Source organism: Varanus komodoensis, unplaced genomic scaffold, assembly GCF_004798865.1.
Source record: "Varanus komodoensis strain SLA01 unplaced genomic scaffold, ASM479886v1 scaffold48, whole genome shotgun sequence".
In the NCBI taxonomy this organism is placed as follows: Eukaryota; Metazoa; Chordata; class Lepidosauria; order Squamata; family Varanidae; genus Varanus; species Varanus komodoensis.
The window spans coordinates 2,828,384-2,846,177 of NW_025336059.1; the positions used below are offsets into that span (position 1 = coordinate 2,828,384).

General features: G+C 49.3%; 2 protein-coding genes across 12 annotated transcripts in view; both read left to right on the top strand.

Moving 5' to 3' along the window:
- UBE4B (ubiquitination factor E4B) overlaps positions 1–9,908 on the top strand; it is a 48,511-nt gene extending 38,603 nt beyond the window's left edge. For all 5 annotated transcript variants that reach the window (XM_044445361.1, XM_044445364.1, XM_044445365.1 and 2 more), the window contains 6 exons: positions 160–304; positions 974–1,108; positions 2,474–2,665; positions 7,059–7,233; positions 7,396–7,542; positions 8,446–9,908. In XM_044445361.1, the coding sequence (XP_044301296.1) occupies positions 160–304; positions 974–1,108; positions 2,474–2,665; positions 7,059–7,233; positions 7,396–7,542; positions 8,446–8,507 (856 nt within the window). In that variant the 3' untranslated portion in view covers positions 8,508–9,908. The remainder of the gene's footprint in view (positions 1–159; positions 305–973; positions 1,109–2,473; positions 2,666–7,058; positions 7,234–7,395; positions 7,543–8,445) is intronic.
- A 6,820-nt stretch (positions 9,909–16,728) lies between these two features.
- KIF1B (kinesin family member 1B) overlaps positions 16,729–17,794 on the top strand; it is a 121,698-nt gene continuing 120,632 nt past the window's right edge. For all 7 annotated transcript variants that reach the window (XM_044445348.1, XM_044445350.1, XM_044445349.1 and 4 more), the window contains exon 1: positions 16,729–16,961. The gene's annotated coding sequence lies outside the window, so the exon portion shown is untranslated. The remainder of the gene's footprint in view (positions 16,962–17,794) is intronic.

Below are 17,794 nucleotides of genomic sequence, written 5' to 3' on the forward strand. Positions count from 1 at the left end.
GTCTTGCGGATGCAGCCACTGGGGCCGAGAACTAGTGAGTGCTGAGCAGGGACCTCCACCTGGGCTCTGCCTGAGCGCTCCGGGCAGCGCTGGGCTGGCGTCCTGCTTTCGGCCGGTGGAGCCCAGGGTCCGCCTCAGTGAGGACTCTCCCTTTCCCAGCTCCGGCAAGCAGTTCGTCCGCTACATCAACATGCTGATCAACGACACCACGTTCTTGCTGGACGAGAGCCTGGAGTCTCTCAAGCGCATCCACGAAGTGCAGGAGGAGATGAAGAGCAAAGAGCACTGGGACTTGTTGCCCCGGGTGAGGAACCCCGGTTTTCCCCCCTCCAGGGAGCTTTTGTGCCTCTCTCAGTGGGCACTCGGGTGCCGTGTGGAGAGGCCTCCAGAAACCCGCTGCTGCGTTGGTCGCCTCTTCCCCTCGCGGGGAGAGGAGGCCCTGCGTGGCTTGGGTTTCCTCCCCCCCGCCAGTCCCCCAGTGGGAAGAACGCGGGGGCTGAACTGTAGTCTCCCCGCACAGCTGGCGGTTTATGGAGCGCTGAGGTGGGGCGCCCCTGGCCTTCTGGCATCGCCCGCAGAGCCGCCCCCTCCCAAGCTGCCCCCTCCCCGCCCAGAAGCCAGCCAGCGAAAGCCAGCCAGCCTCTCCCTCTCTCTGCTCAGAGAAAGCCGTTTCTCTGCTGTGATTTCCAGAAGAGTTGAAACGCCGTTGTCCCCAGTGTGCCCTGGCCTGCAGGGGTGGGGTGTGGGGGGGACTCGAGAGCAGCCTGGCAGCTGGGGCCGAACACGCCCCTTCCTTGCTTCTGGTGTGGCGTGCAGGTACCCCTTTTTCCTGCGTGCAAACTCATTTATAAGGGCCGCTGGCAGGAGGGACTGGGGCGGGGTTGCGGCAGGCATGTGCAGCTGGGAACAGTCGGCTGCACCGTGTCCGTGACGCGGGACGCACGGGAGCTGATGTGCAGCGCCTTCTTTTCAGGACCAGCAGCAGGCTCGGCAGTCTCAGCTCGCCCAGGACGAGCGGGTGTCGCGCTCCTACCTGGCCCTGGCCACCGAGACGGTCGACATGTTCCATATCCTCACCAAGCAAGTGCAGAAGCCGTTCCTCAGGCCGGTGAGTGCAGCTCCCATGCTGTGGCTCCCGTGACGCTGTGCTTTCCGTGATGAAAGGAGCTCGATGCAGCGGTGACAAGCCGGATCGGCAGGCTGTTTCGAATTCCTGCTTCGGTCACTCATCATCAGCTGGAGTGCTCTAAAGTTGCTGCAACGGGGATTGCGGGCTTGGCTAGCACAGGGCTGGGGGCCCCGGACTTCCAAGAGTGTTTTGGGGGCTCTGACAAAAGGGGAGCTGTGGGAGTTGGGGGCAGCCATGAACAGGCTGCTGTCCTGGATATGGGTGTAAATTTCCCAGAAGCACACCACTGAGGCGAAAAGAAGAGGTTTGCCCAAGAGCTGGAGCCTAAGGCAGGGGCGAAGTCTGAGTCCCAGAGTGTAAAGCCACCTTTCTGAACCCAAATACAGGTGGTGCTGGAGCAGAGCCCTTTGCATTGCAGCCGCCCGGTTAATGCTCCTGATAACAGTTGTACAGAATGAAGTAAAAAAGCAGGAGGGGGCTGGGAGCTTAGTGGGCTCCAGGATTGGTGCCCACGAGGGCGCTGGAGGCCTCGTTTCCTGGAGGGAAGCTCTGCTGAGCAGGAGACTTGCGCTGAGGGGCGTTCTGCATGTCACTTTAACCTCAGGCAGCTTGGGCTATGGACAGAGAGTAACCGTTCCTTCTGGTCTCATAACTATGATCATAGCTGTCCCGTGGGCTCCCTCATTCCCTCTGCCCTCCGTTCATTCCCCTTATCAGCCAGGCCCCGGGAAGCACACTGCTTCTGATCCTGGGATAATATATACCCATCATGACTGATGGCCGCTGGTTGCCTTCTCCTCTGGGGCTTGGCATGGAAAGCTTTCCAAGGCTATGGCAATTTGAGGCATTCTGTCTCTCTCTCTTTGTTCATTTAATAATTTTTATTTATTTATTTATTTAAAACATTTTTATGCTGCCCCCATCGCAACAAGGCCTTGGGGCGGCTTACAACAAAAACAAAGTTATACAATAAAAATATGAAAACCCGGTGCATCTCGGCTTAATTTTTTTTTTAAATCCTACACAACAAATTAACACTTAAAATAAGTTTTAAATAAAAAATAAAAATGGTATTTATATACCATTCTTTAGCAGGCAGTTCCAGAATGGTGTGCAAAACCCTCTTTGGGTGATCAAAGATGCAGATAAGATTGGCTTGGTTGCTGTTGGATCGTTTGGGACAAAGGAAACGCGATCTGCACCGGGTTGTAGTGGCAGGGAAGCAAAAGCACCTTGAGAAAATTCACATCCATGTCTCAGGCACCTCTTTGCTCTTGGGCATGCGGCATTTTTGGGGGATTCGCGAGCTCTTCTCAAACCAACCTTTTCTGGTTGCCTTTTCAGGAACTTGGGCCACGTTTGGCTGCTATGCTGAACTTCAACCTTCAGCAGTTGTGTGGCCCCAAATGCCGTGACCTGAAAGTGGAGAACCCCGAGAAGTACGGATTTGAACCAAAGAAGCTTTTGGACCAACTGACGGACATTTACCTGCAGCTAGATTGCCCTCGCTTTGCAAAAGCAATAGCTGACGACCAGGTGAGTGGGGAACCGTGATGCTGAGGGGAGGAGGAAAGGGGGTCGTGCAGGTGGGGAAGCCGTGGGGTTTTTCTGGAGGCAAACAGACCCGGAAGGACAATGTAACGCCTTTCTGTATCCCTTTGAGCTTTTGTTAATTATGGCAACTGGTATCCAAAGAGGTACAGGAGGAGTCGGTGTGGTCATGGGAGGGCTGGCCCGCTCTCGCCGTCTGCGCACCTGCCCTCTTTGGAGGAGCAGCCGCGTCTGCCTCGGGCCTCGCTTTTCGCTCGAGGGTGGTTGCGTGGTTCGGAAGGCCAGGGCAGGGCTGGTACATGAGCAGTGGGGAGAGGCGAGGAGGCGAGCGCCTCGTCCAAGCGCCCTCCAGGACCTGGTGCCTCCCCTCGCTTTCTTCACCTGCTGGGTTGGGTTTGGGTCAGGAGAGCACAGTGGGTCTCTGCACTGCACAGAAATCCGTATCGGGTCTCGGGCAATGCGGTGCGGTGTGATGGAGCCAACGTGAAAAATGCCTCGGGGGGTTGGAAGACAGTGGCCCCCAAAGGTTCGGGACTTCCTGTCTGTCTCAGCCTGCATGGCTGGTCGAGTGGAATGGGTGCGGGGAGCTGTCCTCTGAAAACCCACAAGCTGGGGAAGGCGGGTGTGGAAATACGTGCAGCTAAGGTCTCATCCCCCCCCCCGCACCCCCGAAGCTAGAAGGTTGTGGCCATTAAGCCTCCTGGTCTTGAGAATCGCCGCTGCTGGACTCCACGCAGCTTGCGCATGGTTTTGACTGCAGCGTTTCCAGAGCTGCCTCGGGTTTGTGCTCCCCCTCCCTCCTGGCTGATATCACTCCGGTTAGCTGTGCTGTCCTAGAACCGACGAGCCGCCCTTCCTGCAGTGATACTGCATCGAACTGGCTCGTTCCCAGCAGGTGCCGGCTTTTGCTTGCTGTGTGGCTCCTGACTGCAGGATTTTCTTGAGTGAATGTGGTGAGGAGGAAGAAAGCGTCTTGACGGCTGGCCAGCAGGATCTGGCACGGCACGGCCGTGTCCAGAAGCGTGTGTGACTGGCGGACTGCAGGAGCAGATGACCTTCACTTACTCTCTGGACCACATGCTAATTTTAGGGATCGCCCATCTGGTGTCTTGCCTAGCTGTGTATCCCTTCTACTACTGCTGTGGAACGAGATGCCTTCACAAAGCATGCGATTGCCACTCCTGTTAAATTCTGGGTATTTAGTTCTGGCAGGCAGGGTGGGAGCTGTATTGTGTGTGTTTTGCTTCTGTCAGAGGGCAGAAATGTGTAATACAGCTTCGGAGCATCTCAGGTTTCATTTAAAAAAGCAAGTTTCTAGCCCTTATGCCTGTGAAAATCCATTTTAAAGTGCATGTGCCAAACTGCTGGTTTCTTAATCCCCCCACAGGCAGGAAAACGTGTTTTTATTCAAACAGGCTTTTGGCTTTCGAGTTGACATGTCTGCTGGAGAGGGTTATAATTGGTGGGTGCTCTTTTATTTCTGTTAGCAATGGGATTTTAATTTAGTTTTATTTTTCTGTTTTCATTGCGGCTTTGGGTTTTTATGTGTAATTTATTATTGTAAGCTGTGCCTTGAGAAGTATTTTTAGAGGGAATATGGGAAGTAAATGTGACGAACAAATAGTAGATACACAAACCAGGCGGGTGGCTGAGCAAGATTTTCTTCTTCGGCAGTTAATGGAACGGCAGCTTGGTGCGCTTCCCTGTTTCAGTACCAGGCTAGAACAGCATCAGTGATGCAGAAAGGATTGCACAAAACAGTTCTGTTCCATGTGCACGATATGGAGACGGCACAGACAGCATGACCTGCGTGCAGAACCATTTGGCTTTTAGCCCACAGAGGCAGCCAGGAGCCCCCGCTGAGGTGCTGTGAGCTGCTTCATTTGACGTGGGCCTGCCAAACGTTGGGTGATGCGGCAGCGTGACAGAGCGAAGAGGCTGGGGCCACAGCGGGGAGAGCACAGGGCTTCCTTCTGGGCTTGCGGCACGCTTCGGGCTCCACTGCCTGCAACGGCGGTCAAGATCCTGGGTCAATGCAGAGAAGCGGTTTTTCCCTCGCCGCTCAGTACAAGGCAGCCGGTTAGGTCAGCCCTCCCCAGAACTCTTCCAGAGGGCACCATGCCTTTGTTCTATAGATTTGAAGGCAGGCTTTGTTTTATTCCCCTGTGTGGGCACAAGTTCACATTCCTGTTGGAGAGAGAACGGGAAAGAAGCTCAAAGATGGAATAGAGTGCAAACAGACTTTTTAAGGGCGGGCTTTCAAGATCGGTCTTCCCTTGTGTGAATTGAGTCCAGTTCTCCCACAGTAACTGTGCCAGGCAGTGAGAAATGCTTCTGGCTTTCGTATCTTTATTTATTTTTAAATTTATAGGCTGTCAGATAACCCAACAGGACTCTCTAAGCAGCGTACAACAACAGTACAATTATAAGACAAAATATTACAATTTTTCGTAGCAATTTTAAACAAAGTGTTTGTTAAATCATGGCTGTTACACTGAGGGGGCCCATCCTGTGCATGTTTAGATCATGAAAGGTTGCGAGTTGTGGGGCATTTTGGCCGCCTGAACACACCTAAGATTGTGCCCATAGCCAATAAGACAGAATCCAGTATTAAGACTGACTAAAAGTGTTCTCTTTGGGGAGTGGATTTTTTTTTAGAAAGCTAACTATTTTTAGTATAAACTGCAGGCAGAAGACACTATTCTTAGAAGATGTGTTCTCTTGCTTTGTGTCCATGGACCCCCTTTCCCTCCCTCTGTTCTAAAATTGTGCTTGCCGTGACATGCGTCCATCGTACAGTTCCCCCTGAAATTCCATGTTTCCTTACCATATTTTTCGTTCTGTAAGATGCACCTGACCATAAGACGCACCTAGTTTTTAGAGGAGGAAAACAAGAAAAAAAATATTCTGAATCAAATGGTTTACTAAACTATTTAATAAACTATAACAGAATACAGTAATACCGTATTTCAACCTTGTAAAGTGAACAGCAGTCAACAGTGGCATTAAGAACCATCATCACTGTCATTAACAAAAGAGAGACTTTAAAGTTCGAGTACTCTTCTAGTTTTCATTGAACCCATAGAACTCATCATCACTAGAGTCAGAATTTATGAAGCTCTGTTGCTCACAATCACTGACATCACTTTCTGAGTCAGCAGTGGAATTATTGAAGGAATCTACAATCTACACCAGTTATACAAGAGCTGCTGCAGACAATTCAATAACAAATCTAAAAAAGCCAGTAATGTCCACGCTGCCCTACTAGTAAATAATAGAAAAAAAACTTCTGACAAAAAATGAGATATTGTACGGTAAATCAAACATACAGCGGACTAAGTAGCCTTTGAAGAATAAACTTCATACACAAAGGTAATGCTGTTCAAATATCCACTGATCCTAAAAAAAAATGTGTCTGATCAACTAACAGATAACTGATCCATGGAAAGCTTCCTGATAATCACGGGCACCTTCCCCATCACTTCCCCATGGGCATCATTAAAAGACGGGTTGCCATTTGAAAACACACACCGACCTGTGATTAACAGCTCTCAGCTGCGCCGGAGGGGTGGGGGTGGAGCAGGGTGCACCGAGCGCATGCCGGCCAGGTGGTGCCACGTGGGGCCAGCAGCATGCCAGCGGTGGACTTCTGGGTGGCGTGGCGGCGGCAGGTCTTCCCAGACGGTGGGGGTGAGCAGTCCGTCTCTCCGTGCGGCCGGCGGGTTAAAGCCCGCGTCTCCTCTTCCGCACCTCTCCCCCTGAGCAGCACAGCTCTCACCTGCGCCGGAGGGGGGGTGCGGAGCAGGGCGCGCCAAGCGTGTGCCTGCCAGGTGGTGCAGGCGGGCTGGCAGCGTCCCGGGTGTCGGGCACACACGCATTCGCTCTATAAGGCGCACAGACATTTCCCCTTATTTTTGAGGGGGGAAAAGTGCGTCTTACAGAGCGAAAAATACGGTATATGTGAGTATATGCAGCTTTTTCATTGGTGACGCTTAAATGATTTAAGATTTGCTAAAGCAGGTGATAGCTCTTTATGATGCTCATTCTGATTTATAACCTATTTATAGCTCACCCTCCTTTTTTGGGGGGCCCATGGGCATATTTGGCAAAACTGTCCTGGGCACTGCCATACAGGGACTGCCACTGGAGGTATGGCTAGTGGCACAGCATTGGCATTCTGCCCAGATGTTGCCCTGCTCTGTGTCCCGAATCACCCTAAGGAAGGAAGCAAAGGAGGCCGAGCATTTAGCCGGGAGTTACTGAAAGGCTGCTCTGAAGGGTCTTTGGTTCCGACGAGCCCCCACCCAGCAACAGTGCTCGAGACCAGAGTGGGCGATGACTTTGGGCTGGAAGCTCACCGTGCTCTCTGGTTTTGCAGAGGTCCTACAGCAAGGAGCTGTTCGAGGAGGTAATCTCCAAGATGAGAAAGGCTGGAATCAAGTCGACAATAGCAATAGAAAAATTCAAGCTGCTTGCAGAAAAGGTAGAAGAAATCGTTGCCAAGAATGCCCGAGCCGAAATTGACTACAGCGATGCCCCCGATGAGTTTAGAGGTGCGTAGATGTTTGTGGAGATGCAGAAGCTCAAATTTGTTCCTCCCTGTTGATCGTTGAGCCTTCCTCGAATGCGAGCCTGTTTTAGGTGCCACCACTTGATGCAGGAGGGACGAGCAGCACATCTTTAAATTTTTGACAAGCTTACTCTCCTCCCTCCAGACCCACTCATGGATACGCTGATGACGGACCCTGTCAGGTTGCCCTCTGGTACCATCATGGATCGATCCATCATCCTTCGGCACCTTCTGAATTCCTCCACGGATCCCTTCAATCGGCAGACACTAACGGAAAACATGCTAGTACCAGGTAGAGGACGGGGGCTTTTGTCATGGCAAAGGGAGCAAATCATCGCATGTTGAAAAGCCGTAAAACTCCCAGCAGGCGCCTGAATTAAAAACAACAGCCCTGAAGCAGTTCATGGCAAATTTTACAATTTCATGAAAGCACAATATTTAATGTTGACCTAAACAAGTCGTTCATAATAATCGAAGGCATGTGATGCCACGGGTCTGACCTGTCACAAGGTGGGGGGGGTCATTCCAGAAGGAGGGTGCCACCACTGATAAGGCCTGTTCGTGTTGCCTCTGGGTGAGGGTCTCCCAGGTGCATGGCATCAGCATCGAGCCCCCCCCCCCCCCCCAAAAAAAAAGATGATAGAGGAGTCTCTGAATGGGAAAGACAATCCTTCCACACAACCTGGTCCCAAATTGTTTAGGGCTTTGTAATTGCTTGCTTGCTTGCTTGCTTTTCTATCCTGTCCCCTACAGAACGTCTCGTGACAGCTTACAATACATACAATAACTATAGCCATAATGCCCTGAACCAGGCTAAGCTGTTGAATTACACGGGCTGTTTCTATCATCTGGTCGAATGATATATCCGTGTCCCAAAAGGACTTTGTCAGAATGGCACTCTGCATGGCTCTGCTGCTTTCTGGGAGAGGGGGCTTCTGCCGCAGAACTGTGCAGCTTGTTACGTAGTCTAACAGCATGTGGCTGCAGCAAAAACTAAACATTCCCTTTTGACCTAAGGACCTGTTTGCGAGTTAAAGGTGCTTGACGAGGCAGGAACAAGGCCGCAGTTCCCGGCATGCCCCAGCCAGCGGGGCTCTGGCGTGCTGGAGCGGGGGACGTGGGCTTTCCTGGGCAGGTGAGTCGCAACCAGCGTCCTTTTCAAAGGCGTGACCCCTTTCTGTCGTGCCCCTTTCAGTGCCAGAGCTGAAAGAGCAGATCCAAGCCTGGATGAGAGACAAGCAGAATGCCGAGCACTGAGGCAGTGGAAACGCACACGCCACGGCCAGCTGTGTGGAGCGGGGCGCTGGGCCAGGCCACGGGATGTGCCGACGGAGCTGGGGCCAGCCTGGGGCTCCCACGGCGCCTGCTGCTGCAGCAGACGACAAAAAGCAGCTTGTGGGCGGAGAGAAGGAGCGACATCATCAAAGCAGCTTAAGTCTTGTACATATATTTAAGTGACGAAACGATGGTCTAGAGCCTTGGGGGGGATAAGCTAAGAAGCGCTGTTATGGAACACAATCTTCTGGCATCTCATAATTGGGATTCATGACGAGCTGAATCTTTTTTTTTGCAAAAGATGTGTGGATTAAGGCAGCAAACCCTCAACGTGTTGGTTTTTGTTTTGTTTTTTTAAGTATATATTGCCAGATCTCCATTAATTTGATTGTGGTTGATACCTTGAAGATGTTGCTGCTAAAATAATCCCACCCAACTTTTCATTTCTTCCCCATCACCTCTTCCTGCACTATCCCGTCTCCTTTTTTCCTGTAATGTGAAGAAAATGTTCCCTATATATGTATATATATATTAAAAAGTCCTCCTCTAACCCCAAGAGAACATAATCTTGAAAAGACAAGTGTGCCTGGAACAAGTGTTAATCTTGGGGGGGAATCATATTTTTCTATTATACATATTCATTTATTTTTATTTGGTAGGCCGTGTACAAGGAAAGTAATTCACCATGGCGTTTTTTTTCTCCCTTGGCTTTCTCTTTTTTGGCACATCGATTTTAAGTTGTCTGACATGTCCCTTTGTCTTTTGGGAGGGACTTGATGCTCTGGAGGTTTTTGGTTGAGTTTTCTTTGTGGAGCCTTGTAAGCCTACTGAAACAGCTGCCACGGAAAAATTGGTGTGGAAAACCGGGGCTCCATTGACTTAAAAGATATATATAGAGAGAGCTATATATATTAAAAAAAATCTTTTTAAAGCCAGAGAATCGAATAAGCTAAATGGTGATGATTCTGAGTCTTTAAAGAGCTTGTCTCCAGGGGTGGCAGGGTAGAGCGGGCAGGATGCAGATCATTTTATTCTCGGCACCCACCCTAGTCGAGGCCGAGATCCATTTTTTCGTTGCGTACCAGTTTTGTATCCATGGCTTGGCCTTACCAAAGCAAAAAGGGTGCAGAAAAAAAAATGTAGACTTGCTTTTTTTTTAAAAAAAGAAACTATATAAAAAAGACAAGACATTTTTGTATGACTGCCCCCTGCTTAAAGATACTTGAATTTCCTTTTTAAAAAGGATTTGAAACCACAGTGTTTTAAAAAGAAAAAAATTAAGCCTGAAAAGAAAACATTTTCTTTTCTTTTCTGCTGACAATGTCCTCTGTTCAGTTCCTGATTCTTGAAGAATAATAAATGGTGATAACGCATTCACAAGAACCCTCCCTAGTCTCTCTCCTTTTGTTGTCATGTGTCATAAAAGAAACTCACTCCACTCCCTAAAAGGTGATTTCCCCTTCCCTTGTGGAAGTCAAGCTGGCGTGCATCGAGGGTGCCCAGCGGAGGGCAGGGCCATAACGGCAGGGCATCTTTCCGCCTAAAGCTCTTGGTCCCAGCCACTCCACCGTACGAGAGGCATCTAACTGTTTAAAATGGGTGGGCACTGCACAAAAGCCAGGAGAACACTACAAGATTGGCAACTTGTCCGGAAGTGGGGGGGGCGGAAGAATGGGCTAAACCCTTCTGGGGAATCCCAGGGGGCTGGATTGGGCTCCCAGACCTGAGATCCTGCAGGCTTGGGGTACACCGTCCTCACCTGGCACAAACCCTGTGCTCAAGCCGCCCACGTTGGTACAGAACAATTCACCAGGATTCCTGGCGAGCTTGTGACCTGGCAAACTGCTCGTTCTCATGTTCTTTGGTCCTCCCTTTGTGTGAGTGAATGGATTGCTCAGACCGGGGGTCGATGCTGCTCGTGAATCCTCCCTTATCTGGGAGCAGCAAGCCACGATCCTGGGTTTGGAAGTCCGTCCCTGTTTTGGTTTGTCCAACAGGCTGCACGCACTGGGGGTGAGAGCAGCCAGTGACTTTTCCAAGGCTCCCAGTAAGCTTCATGGCTGTGGAGGAGCTGAAGCTTGGCTCTCCCTCAACTTTCGACCAGCATTCTAACTTCTACACCCCAAAAGTTCTTTCCAGACCAATCATCAATCTTTCCAGAAGGCAAACCTTCCAGATACATCATCCGGCATGTCTCATGTGGAAAGCAAGTGCCTGACCACCAAAGGATCCACTCATGCTATGGAACAGCTATAAAGGAAAGCAGACATCTCCTGTGCTTGGACTCATGTTGGGTAGTTTCCAGAGGCTGGCTGCGGTAGTCTCTTGCACCGAAAATAACAAGCCTTGTGGAATCCTAAAGAGAGACCAATCGCTTCTGGCATAAGACTTTATAGGCTATTGCCCTCTTCATCAGATGTAAGTGGGCTACATTCCATTTAAATTTATGCTAGGAGAAATTGGTTTAATCTGTACAATGCCCCAAGACTTTGTTTAGAAGTAAAGTTGCAAGCCAAAGTGCTCTTATTTTTAAAAGGGTGCGGGGAGTTAACTGGCTTGCATGCACACTACATTTCTGCAATAAAATTCTTACAAGGGAATAACTCAAATATTGCAAATAAAGTTCATGTCCATGAACTTGCCTATTTCAGATAGTTCTGCTTGTGGAAGAGGAATCGGAGTATTGGATAAAAGGCTGAATTCTATTTTGGAGAAGCGCCTGGGGGACACAGTGCAGTAGTGGGAGGAGGGGCAAAGAGGGCAGGGCCAAAAAATGAAATACAGCAGCATACTTTAAAGTTCTTACGGCCAGAAAGCAGGACAAGGCGGCCAGATAATTCTGCCCCTCAGCCTATCGCTCTCCCTGGCTTTAAATTGTAGGCTATAAAACTCTGTGGTTAGGGAAGTTTGCCCCTAGTGGTGTGAAGGTGTTATTGCAGACAACAAAAAGGATACATTTAAATTAATTAGAATAAATTAATGCATTTTCAACAGAAACTCAACCAGCGGAGGACATCCCTACAGTGCCCTTAATACGCACACCAAGTTTCAGATGTCTAGGTGACAGGGTTGGCTGGTGGTGAGAAATGTCCTATTTTGTTATAGGCAAACATGGATTATGTTTGCTGATAAAATATTATATGGGCAATGGAAAAGTGGAGTAAGGAGAATTGTGATTGTTCTTTACAAGGAATACAGATTGCAACTATAAGCTATGTCCACAGTTTTAAATGTCAGAACTAGAACGGTTCTCTAGCTTAACACCCAAGAATCATTGTGGAAACAAATGAACTTATTTTGTAATGACTCTGATGTATAAGCCTGCTGACTTGAGAATACTATGCATTTCTAAGTCTTGTGTGCCATGATGCACAAAGCAAAGAGTTGTGAAGGAAGGGACTGACAGGGCAAGTTAAAAGGCAATCTTGTATGTATTTAGACGGAAAATGGCCTACGACTCCCAGCATTCTGCAGCCGGCTGTGCGGTAAGGTTTTTTTCTATCTTAAGGACTGTGCTCATGCCATCTTCATCTAATTTTCCCATCTGTGAGAATATTTACAGCCTGCTCCTCAGGTTTGACAAGCATTGTAAAACTTTTTGGACACTAAGCTCTGCTTTTAAAGTCTAATAGATGTTAGCCCTGTACCCTTTAATTGCTAAAGAAATTATGAAAATATTAATTAGCAGCATCGTGTATGGATTACCACTATGGACGATGGAATACTCTCAAAGGCAGGGCAAAAGCTGCTTCAGCTATCGTCACTACCAGAATATGGCATGAACACAACACATTTGAAAGAGGCTAAGATTGCTAAATGCATGTCAATGACTTGCAGGCAGAGCCTGATATCCTCATTCTCATCATCCCACTTTTCTCTCATTTTGGAACTCAGGGTGCCGACATGGATTCCCAGGTGGTCTCCCTCCAAGCTCAACATGATGGATGTCTTAAGTGCCTTCAGACCATAATTTGGGATACAATGGAGGGAGAAAATATTTTAAGAGAGGAATGATGATGTGTATTTCAGCCTTTTCTAAGGCTGGCTATCTTCTAGAGGTTTTGGACTTCATCTCCCATCAGCCTCAGCCAATGTGGCCAGGGATCAGAAGTGCTAGGAGCTATATAGTCCAAGACCTCTGAAAGTCACCAAGATGGAGAAGGCTGGTTACTTTGTCCAGTTCTGTTCAAACCATAGGGAAAGCTTCCATTTTCCTTGTATGTCTGTTTCCCTATAGTTGTCTTAAAATGCCTTCTTTAAATCACAGCTACTGGAAGGAACCTACCAAAGGCAAACAGGCAGTATTGAATTACCATTGATCCAAGTTAAGGGGCCATTTGATGACTAAGTGGTCATTCCACATATTTTTCAAGTGAGTTCAGAGACTACAAATTTAGCTCAGAGCAGATCTGTGTCAGGGAAACAATCAATTTGGAAGGATGAGTGAAATTATCCTAATTATCAACACAATCAGAACACCGGAAGATGTTTTATGCTTAGTCAGACCTGGGTTTATCTAGGCCTGTTCTGCGGCTCTCACGGGTTTCGGGCAGCGTTTCCCCAGCCTTTCCTAGGGGTGCCTGCGGAATGAACCTGTGGCCTTTCCTCTGCAGAGCAGCTTCCCTTCCACCTCCTCATGGGAGTCAGCAATGCAATGATGCAGTGTCCCCCGGTGCGCTCCAAAACCGAGGGCACCGATGAGCACAGAACAGGCACGTGCTGAACCGCATTCGCAGATGTGCCTCTGGGAAGAATGTCTGAGAAAGAGATGCAATCCATTCTCACCATCCTGAAATGGGCTGTGAAAATAGTGCCCGGGTGGCTTGCTTGCTTGCCCGCTGCATTTGCTGACCAGGTGTGAAATGTGGATGGCCCAGTGCCCTGCCGTTCTCTCTGGGGGCTTTTTATCAGCAAATGTGAACTTGACAGCCCATCGAACAGCGGATTGCCACACCGCGAAGCAGGATACATGCCCCCGCCAAGCACTACGGACTAAACTCTCCCGCTCTCTGCAGATGCTCCAGGAATACATTCACAGGGTGAGCCTGGATTTAAAGGGCTTTACAAATAAGTCTTTACAGACTGTTGGCTGTAATGGTTGATGGGTGATGGAATCTGCTTTTGAAACCAACGTGCGGAAATGGGTCCTAAAGATACTGTTGGTTATTCTGCCTTCTCTCCCCACGTCCCACATTCTTTTGTGTCTAAAAGGCATATGGCAGAGGCCTCATCGCCCAGCACTAAGCAGGTCCATCTCACTCATCTTCTACCTTCCTGCAGAAGCCCTTTAATTTAGGTGGACCCTTTGCTCAGTCAGATTGACTTCTTGTTTAATAACTGTTTGATACGAAGACCAAACAAACATGCAAGTTTGCCCTTTCATGGAACAGAATGGGGTTCCACCTAGATTTACCAGCCAGAATCTAATGCCTTAATTTTAGGACGACTTCAGCATCTGCAGATGATTCACTGGACCAAAAAGAAGAACAACGGTGTGCAGGAAGGTTAATGAATTTCTGGATTCAACTAGGTTTTGACAGCAACAGGATAGTATAGATTTTTAAAAACTCCTCCCTTTTTAGCAAAAAGAACAGCTGGGCCTTCCATATACTTTGGACTACAAGTTCCAGCCATCTTGATCATTGGCTGGGGCTGGTGGGAACCTAAGTCCACAGTCCAGGCTGGCCTAGATGGAGTTCTGAGACAGGCCATTACTACAAATCAATAGGTAGAATAAAAAAATCTGAGGCACCATAAATATTTAAAGGTATTTGGCTATGACTTTAGAGTATGCTGCAGAGTTCCTGAACAAAAACCTGCTTTAGTATTTATATGAAATCAACAATTTATGAGCAGGGCAGTGGGAGATTGCCAAGCATGCTGAATTTGAGGGTCAAACTGCACGTTATATTGAATATATAGCATGCATTGGGACTTTTTTTAACTCACAAGTAAGTGCTTGGATTAGAACCACTACCTGCAGGTTTAAATCTTCTTCTGCCAGCCCCGTTTTCTGAAATACTCAGACATTGACTAAAAAGCGGAGACAAAGTCTTCACTGGAGGCTCCCCTTCTCCAAAACAGGGAGGGAGATTTTGGAAAATTAGTGGAAGAAGGGAGGGAAATATTTAAATGTCCCCTAAACATATGTCCTCAGTTGTTTCTGCTATGGGTGGAAAAGAAAAAGGGCCGACGGCACCCCGTGTGTTCTGGACACTGTGCAGTTTGGCCCCAAATGCGCCATCTTTGAAATGCTGTGGGGTGGGAGCAAGAATTATCCACAAGTGCTCATGCTTTACAAACCACTCGGCAGACTTACTTTCTCATGCTGAGAGTTTTATCTTTTGCCAAAGGATTTGTTTTCTTAACCGAGAAATCAGATTATGGGATAGCATAATGATCTATGAATAGTCTCCTGAATCTGAAACGCATGCTGTCAATTCTAACCCGTTTCGTCCTGGGAGCCCTCCCAGGCAGGTAGCCATGCTTTGAAACTTGAAAAATTAATGAGGTAAACATAAATCTAAAATCCTCTGCACTAAAAACAGATAGGAATGAGCTCATACTTGCTTCACCCCCGACCACTAAAACCTCACCGTTGCCAATCCGAGTTGACCTCTGTTTGCTATTCCCTTCTGTCCCGCCACCTTTCTAGCTTTAATATATCCTAACATCTTGCGGCTGCATTTTTTTGTGTCCTATGATACGGAGTGGCATTCAAAGTACACAAAATTGCCAGTGGTGGCAGAAACCTGGAAGCAGGTAGGATGAACTTGCCCCCAGCCTCTCCTTCTCCCTGCTGGAGGTCTGGCTCACTAAAGCCTCTGCCCCCCAACATTTTCTCGGGGCACTTGCTGAAATAAAGGCCCAAGTCGCCTTTGATTACACTGGATTAACTGGCTTTTGGCCCCAAATGCTTCCCTTCCAGCAATTTTTCTACCTGTGTGAGTGTGGGTTTTTTATCAGATGTTCTTCTCCCCTTTGTCCATATATTCCTTTAATACAGATGGATCTCCTTAGGAAAAATGGCTCTTTGTGCATGAGCCGGCTCAAATGTGGGCATGTCTTTTCCCCCCCTTTGGTCCCGAGTGCTGCACCTTTTTGGAACTGAGCCCACTCCTCAGCCTTGGGGGATGGCATTGCTATGGTGAGCAAGACCAAAAATGTGAAATACCCCAGCTTATTTGAGTTTTAAAAGCTCTTGCTGCCAGTAACTCAGCCTTAGAAAAGAGGCACTCCAGGTTTTCAGAAAGCGGGAAAATGGCGAATGCCAAGAATCCAGCGAAATATTGGTAGTTAGAAGGGCACTTCGCTTTCTGGAGGCCACAAAAGGCCCGATTTGGGCCCCGGGTTTGAAGTGCAGCATCCCTGGTATGTGAGGAGCATATTTGTATATTGGCAGTCTGTGCCAGATGACGACTAGGAATTCCAATACAACCTACACATAATTTTAAACAGTAATTTAAAAATCCTCCTATCTGATGGCCTATTGGCAAATATTCCCTGGGAGGAGTTACAAGGAGTAAAAGGAGAAAACAGTGATAAAGAACAGAAAACTTTCTAGGGAAAGGATAAATTCTTGTAAACGCGTTTGCTACATTCACACGTTCGCTGCGGGCCCACTCTTTTTTTCTCTTTATATGCTGCTTCCTCCCCTCGAAGAGACCAAATTGCGCCTTTAAACAATGTCCTTCTCTTAAAAAATGTCCTTCCTACCAGGCGCCACACAAAAGTGAAAAGAAACCCACGTCTGGGAGGGAAAAACGCGACGAGGTCCCCTTTTATAGCTCCCTGCGGAAGGCTTCTCTGCCACCAGCGTTCTCCGTCCGCTAGAGGGCGCCTCGACATATTCCTGCGCGACCGGCAAAGAATCCCACAGGGGAGTCAGATTGGAGCGGAGAGGGAGGGACAGCCAGAGAGCCGGCAATAATTCCTTTTTCGACCGCTAATTGGACGGCTCGCCAGCACCGTCCCGCCCTCGCGGCGTTTTCCCTTAATTGGATTGGCACAGAGACGCCCGGTGATTGGCAGGTACGGCTTTTCTCCCCCTCGACCTCAGCTTTCCGATGGACTGGACGAGCCTCCTATCCGCTCACTCCCCGGCCGCGGCGATTGGACGGCTGGAATCCGTTCCCTTCCCTCTGGTTGGAGCGTGGCCGCGAGGACGGGGTGGGGCTTTCGGAGGGAGGGGGCCGCGCTCCCGGATCGTTCTCTTGTCAGTGCAGCGGCGGCGCTCCTGTCAGGCGCTCGTGGCCGAGGCCCCTCCCTCCTTCCCTCCGTCGCCCCCGCTCCCCGATGCCGCTTCTCGGGGGCTCCGTGATGAGGCTCGGAGGCCTCTACCCCGCTGGCTTCGCCGCCATCTATCGTCTCTGCTGAGGCGGCAGGCGCTGCGGCTGAACCTCGCCGCCGGTGTCCCTCGCTCTTGCCCGCACTGAGGTAACGCGGCAGCTGTGCCGGGGGGGGCGGGGGGAGTCGGCTGGCGGGTCACGTGGCTGGATGAGGCGGGGAGGGGCGCGCGTCTGGAGCCCTCTCCCCCACCTGCCCTTTCTTCCCGGGGTTCTCCGAGCCCACCCGCCAGGCGCAGGGAAAAGGCGAATAAACGGGGGAGGACTGAACATGTCTTCACCCCCCGGGGCTTTTATGTTTTCTTTCTTGACCCCCCCCGTTACTACCCCCTTTTTATAATCTCCTTCCCTTTTCATATAATCCCCCCCCGCAGTGTCCTGCATTTCCCTTCCCTTAGTTACCTGTGATCGATCTCTCTCCCCCTCCCCCTCCCCCCTCCCCCTTTTGCCTGTTTTTCCTCTGACCATTATCAGAGAACTCCCCCCCCCCAATAGGAGCTGGGGGTGCTAAAGGGGGAGAGGTGGAGTTGGGGTGAAGCCAGGGCTGGCTGTTAACCGCTACATCCCCCTCTTTTCACCACGCATTTAGGCAAAGGCAAAAAGCTGCCCCATTTCCCAAGTGTGTGTGACCCCAAGTGACTTCTTTTAAATGGATGGTATAGGAAGTGTTATAGGTATTCTTATATTGCTCTTCAATCATATATTCCCAGGACAGATTGTGAGAAGGAAGAAATATGTGTCTGTTGTTGTTTTTTGGACACAATTAAAAACAACACAATGGTAACGGAATATTAGGTTTACTAATGTATCCACCTTTTAAAGTTGTCTTTCTTCCTACACATTTCAATCAGAAGGGCGCACACCTGCCTCTCTCTCTCTCTCTTGCAAATGGCCATCCTGTTTATGTTCTACTCGGAAGTCGAT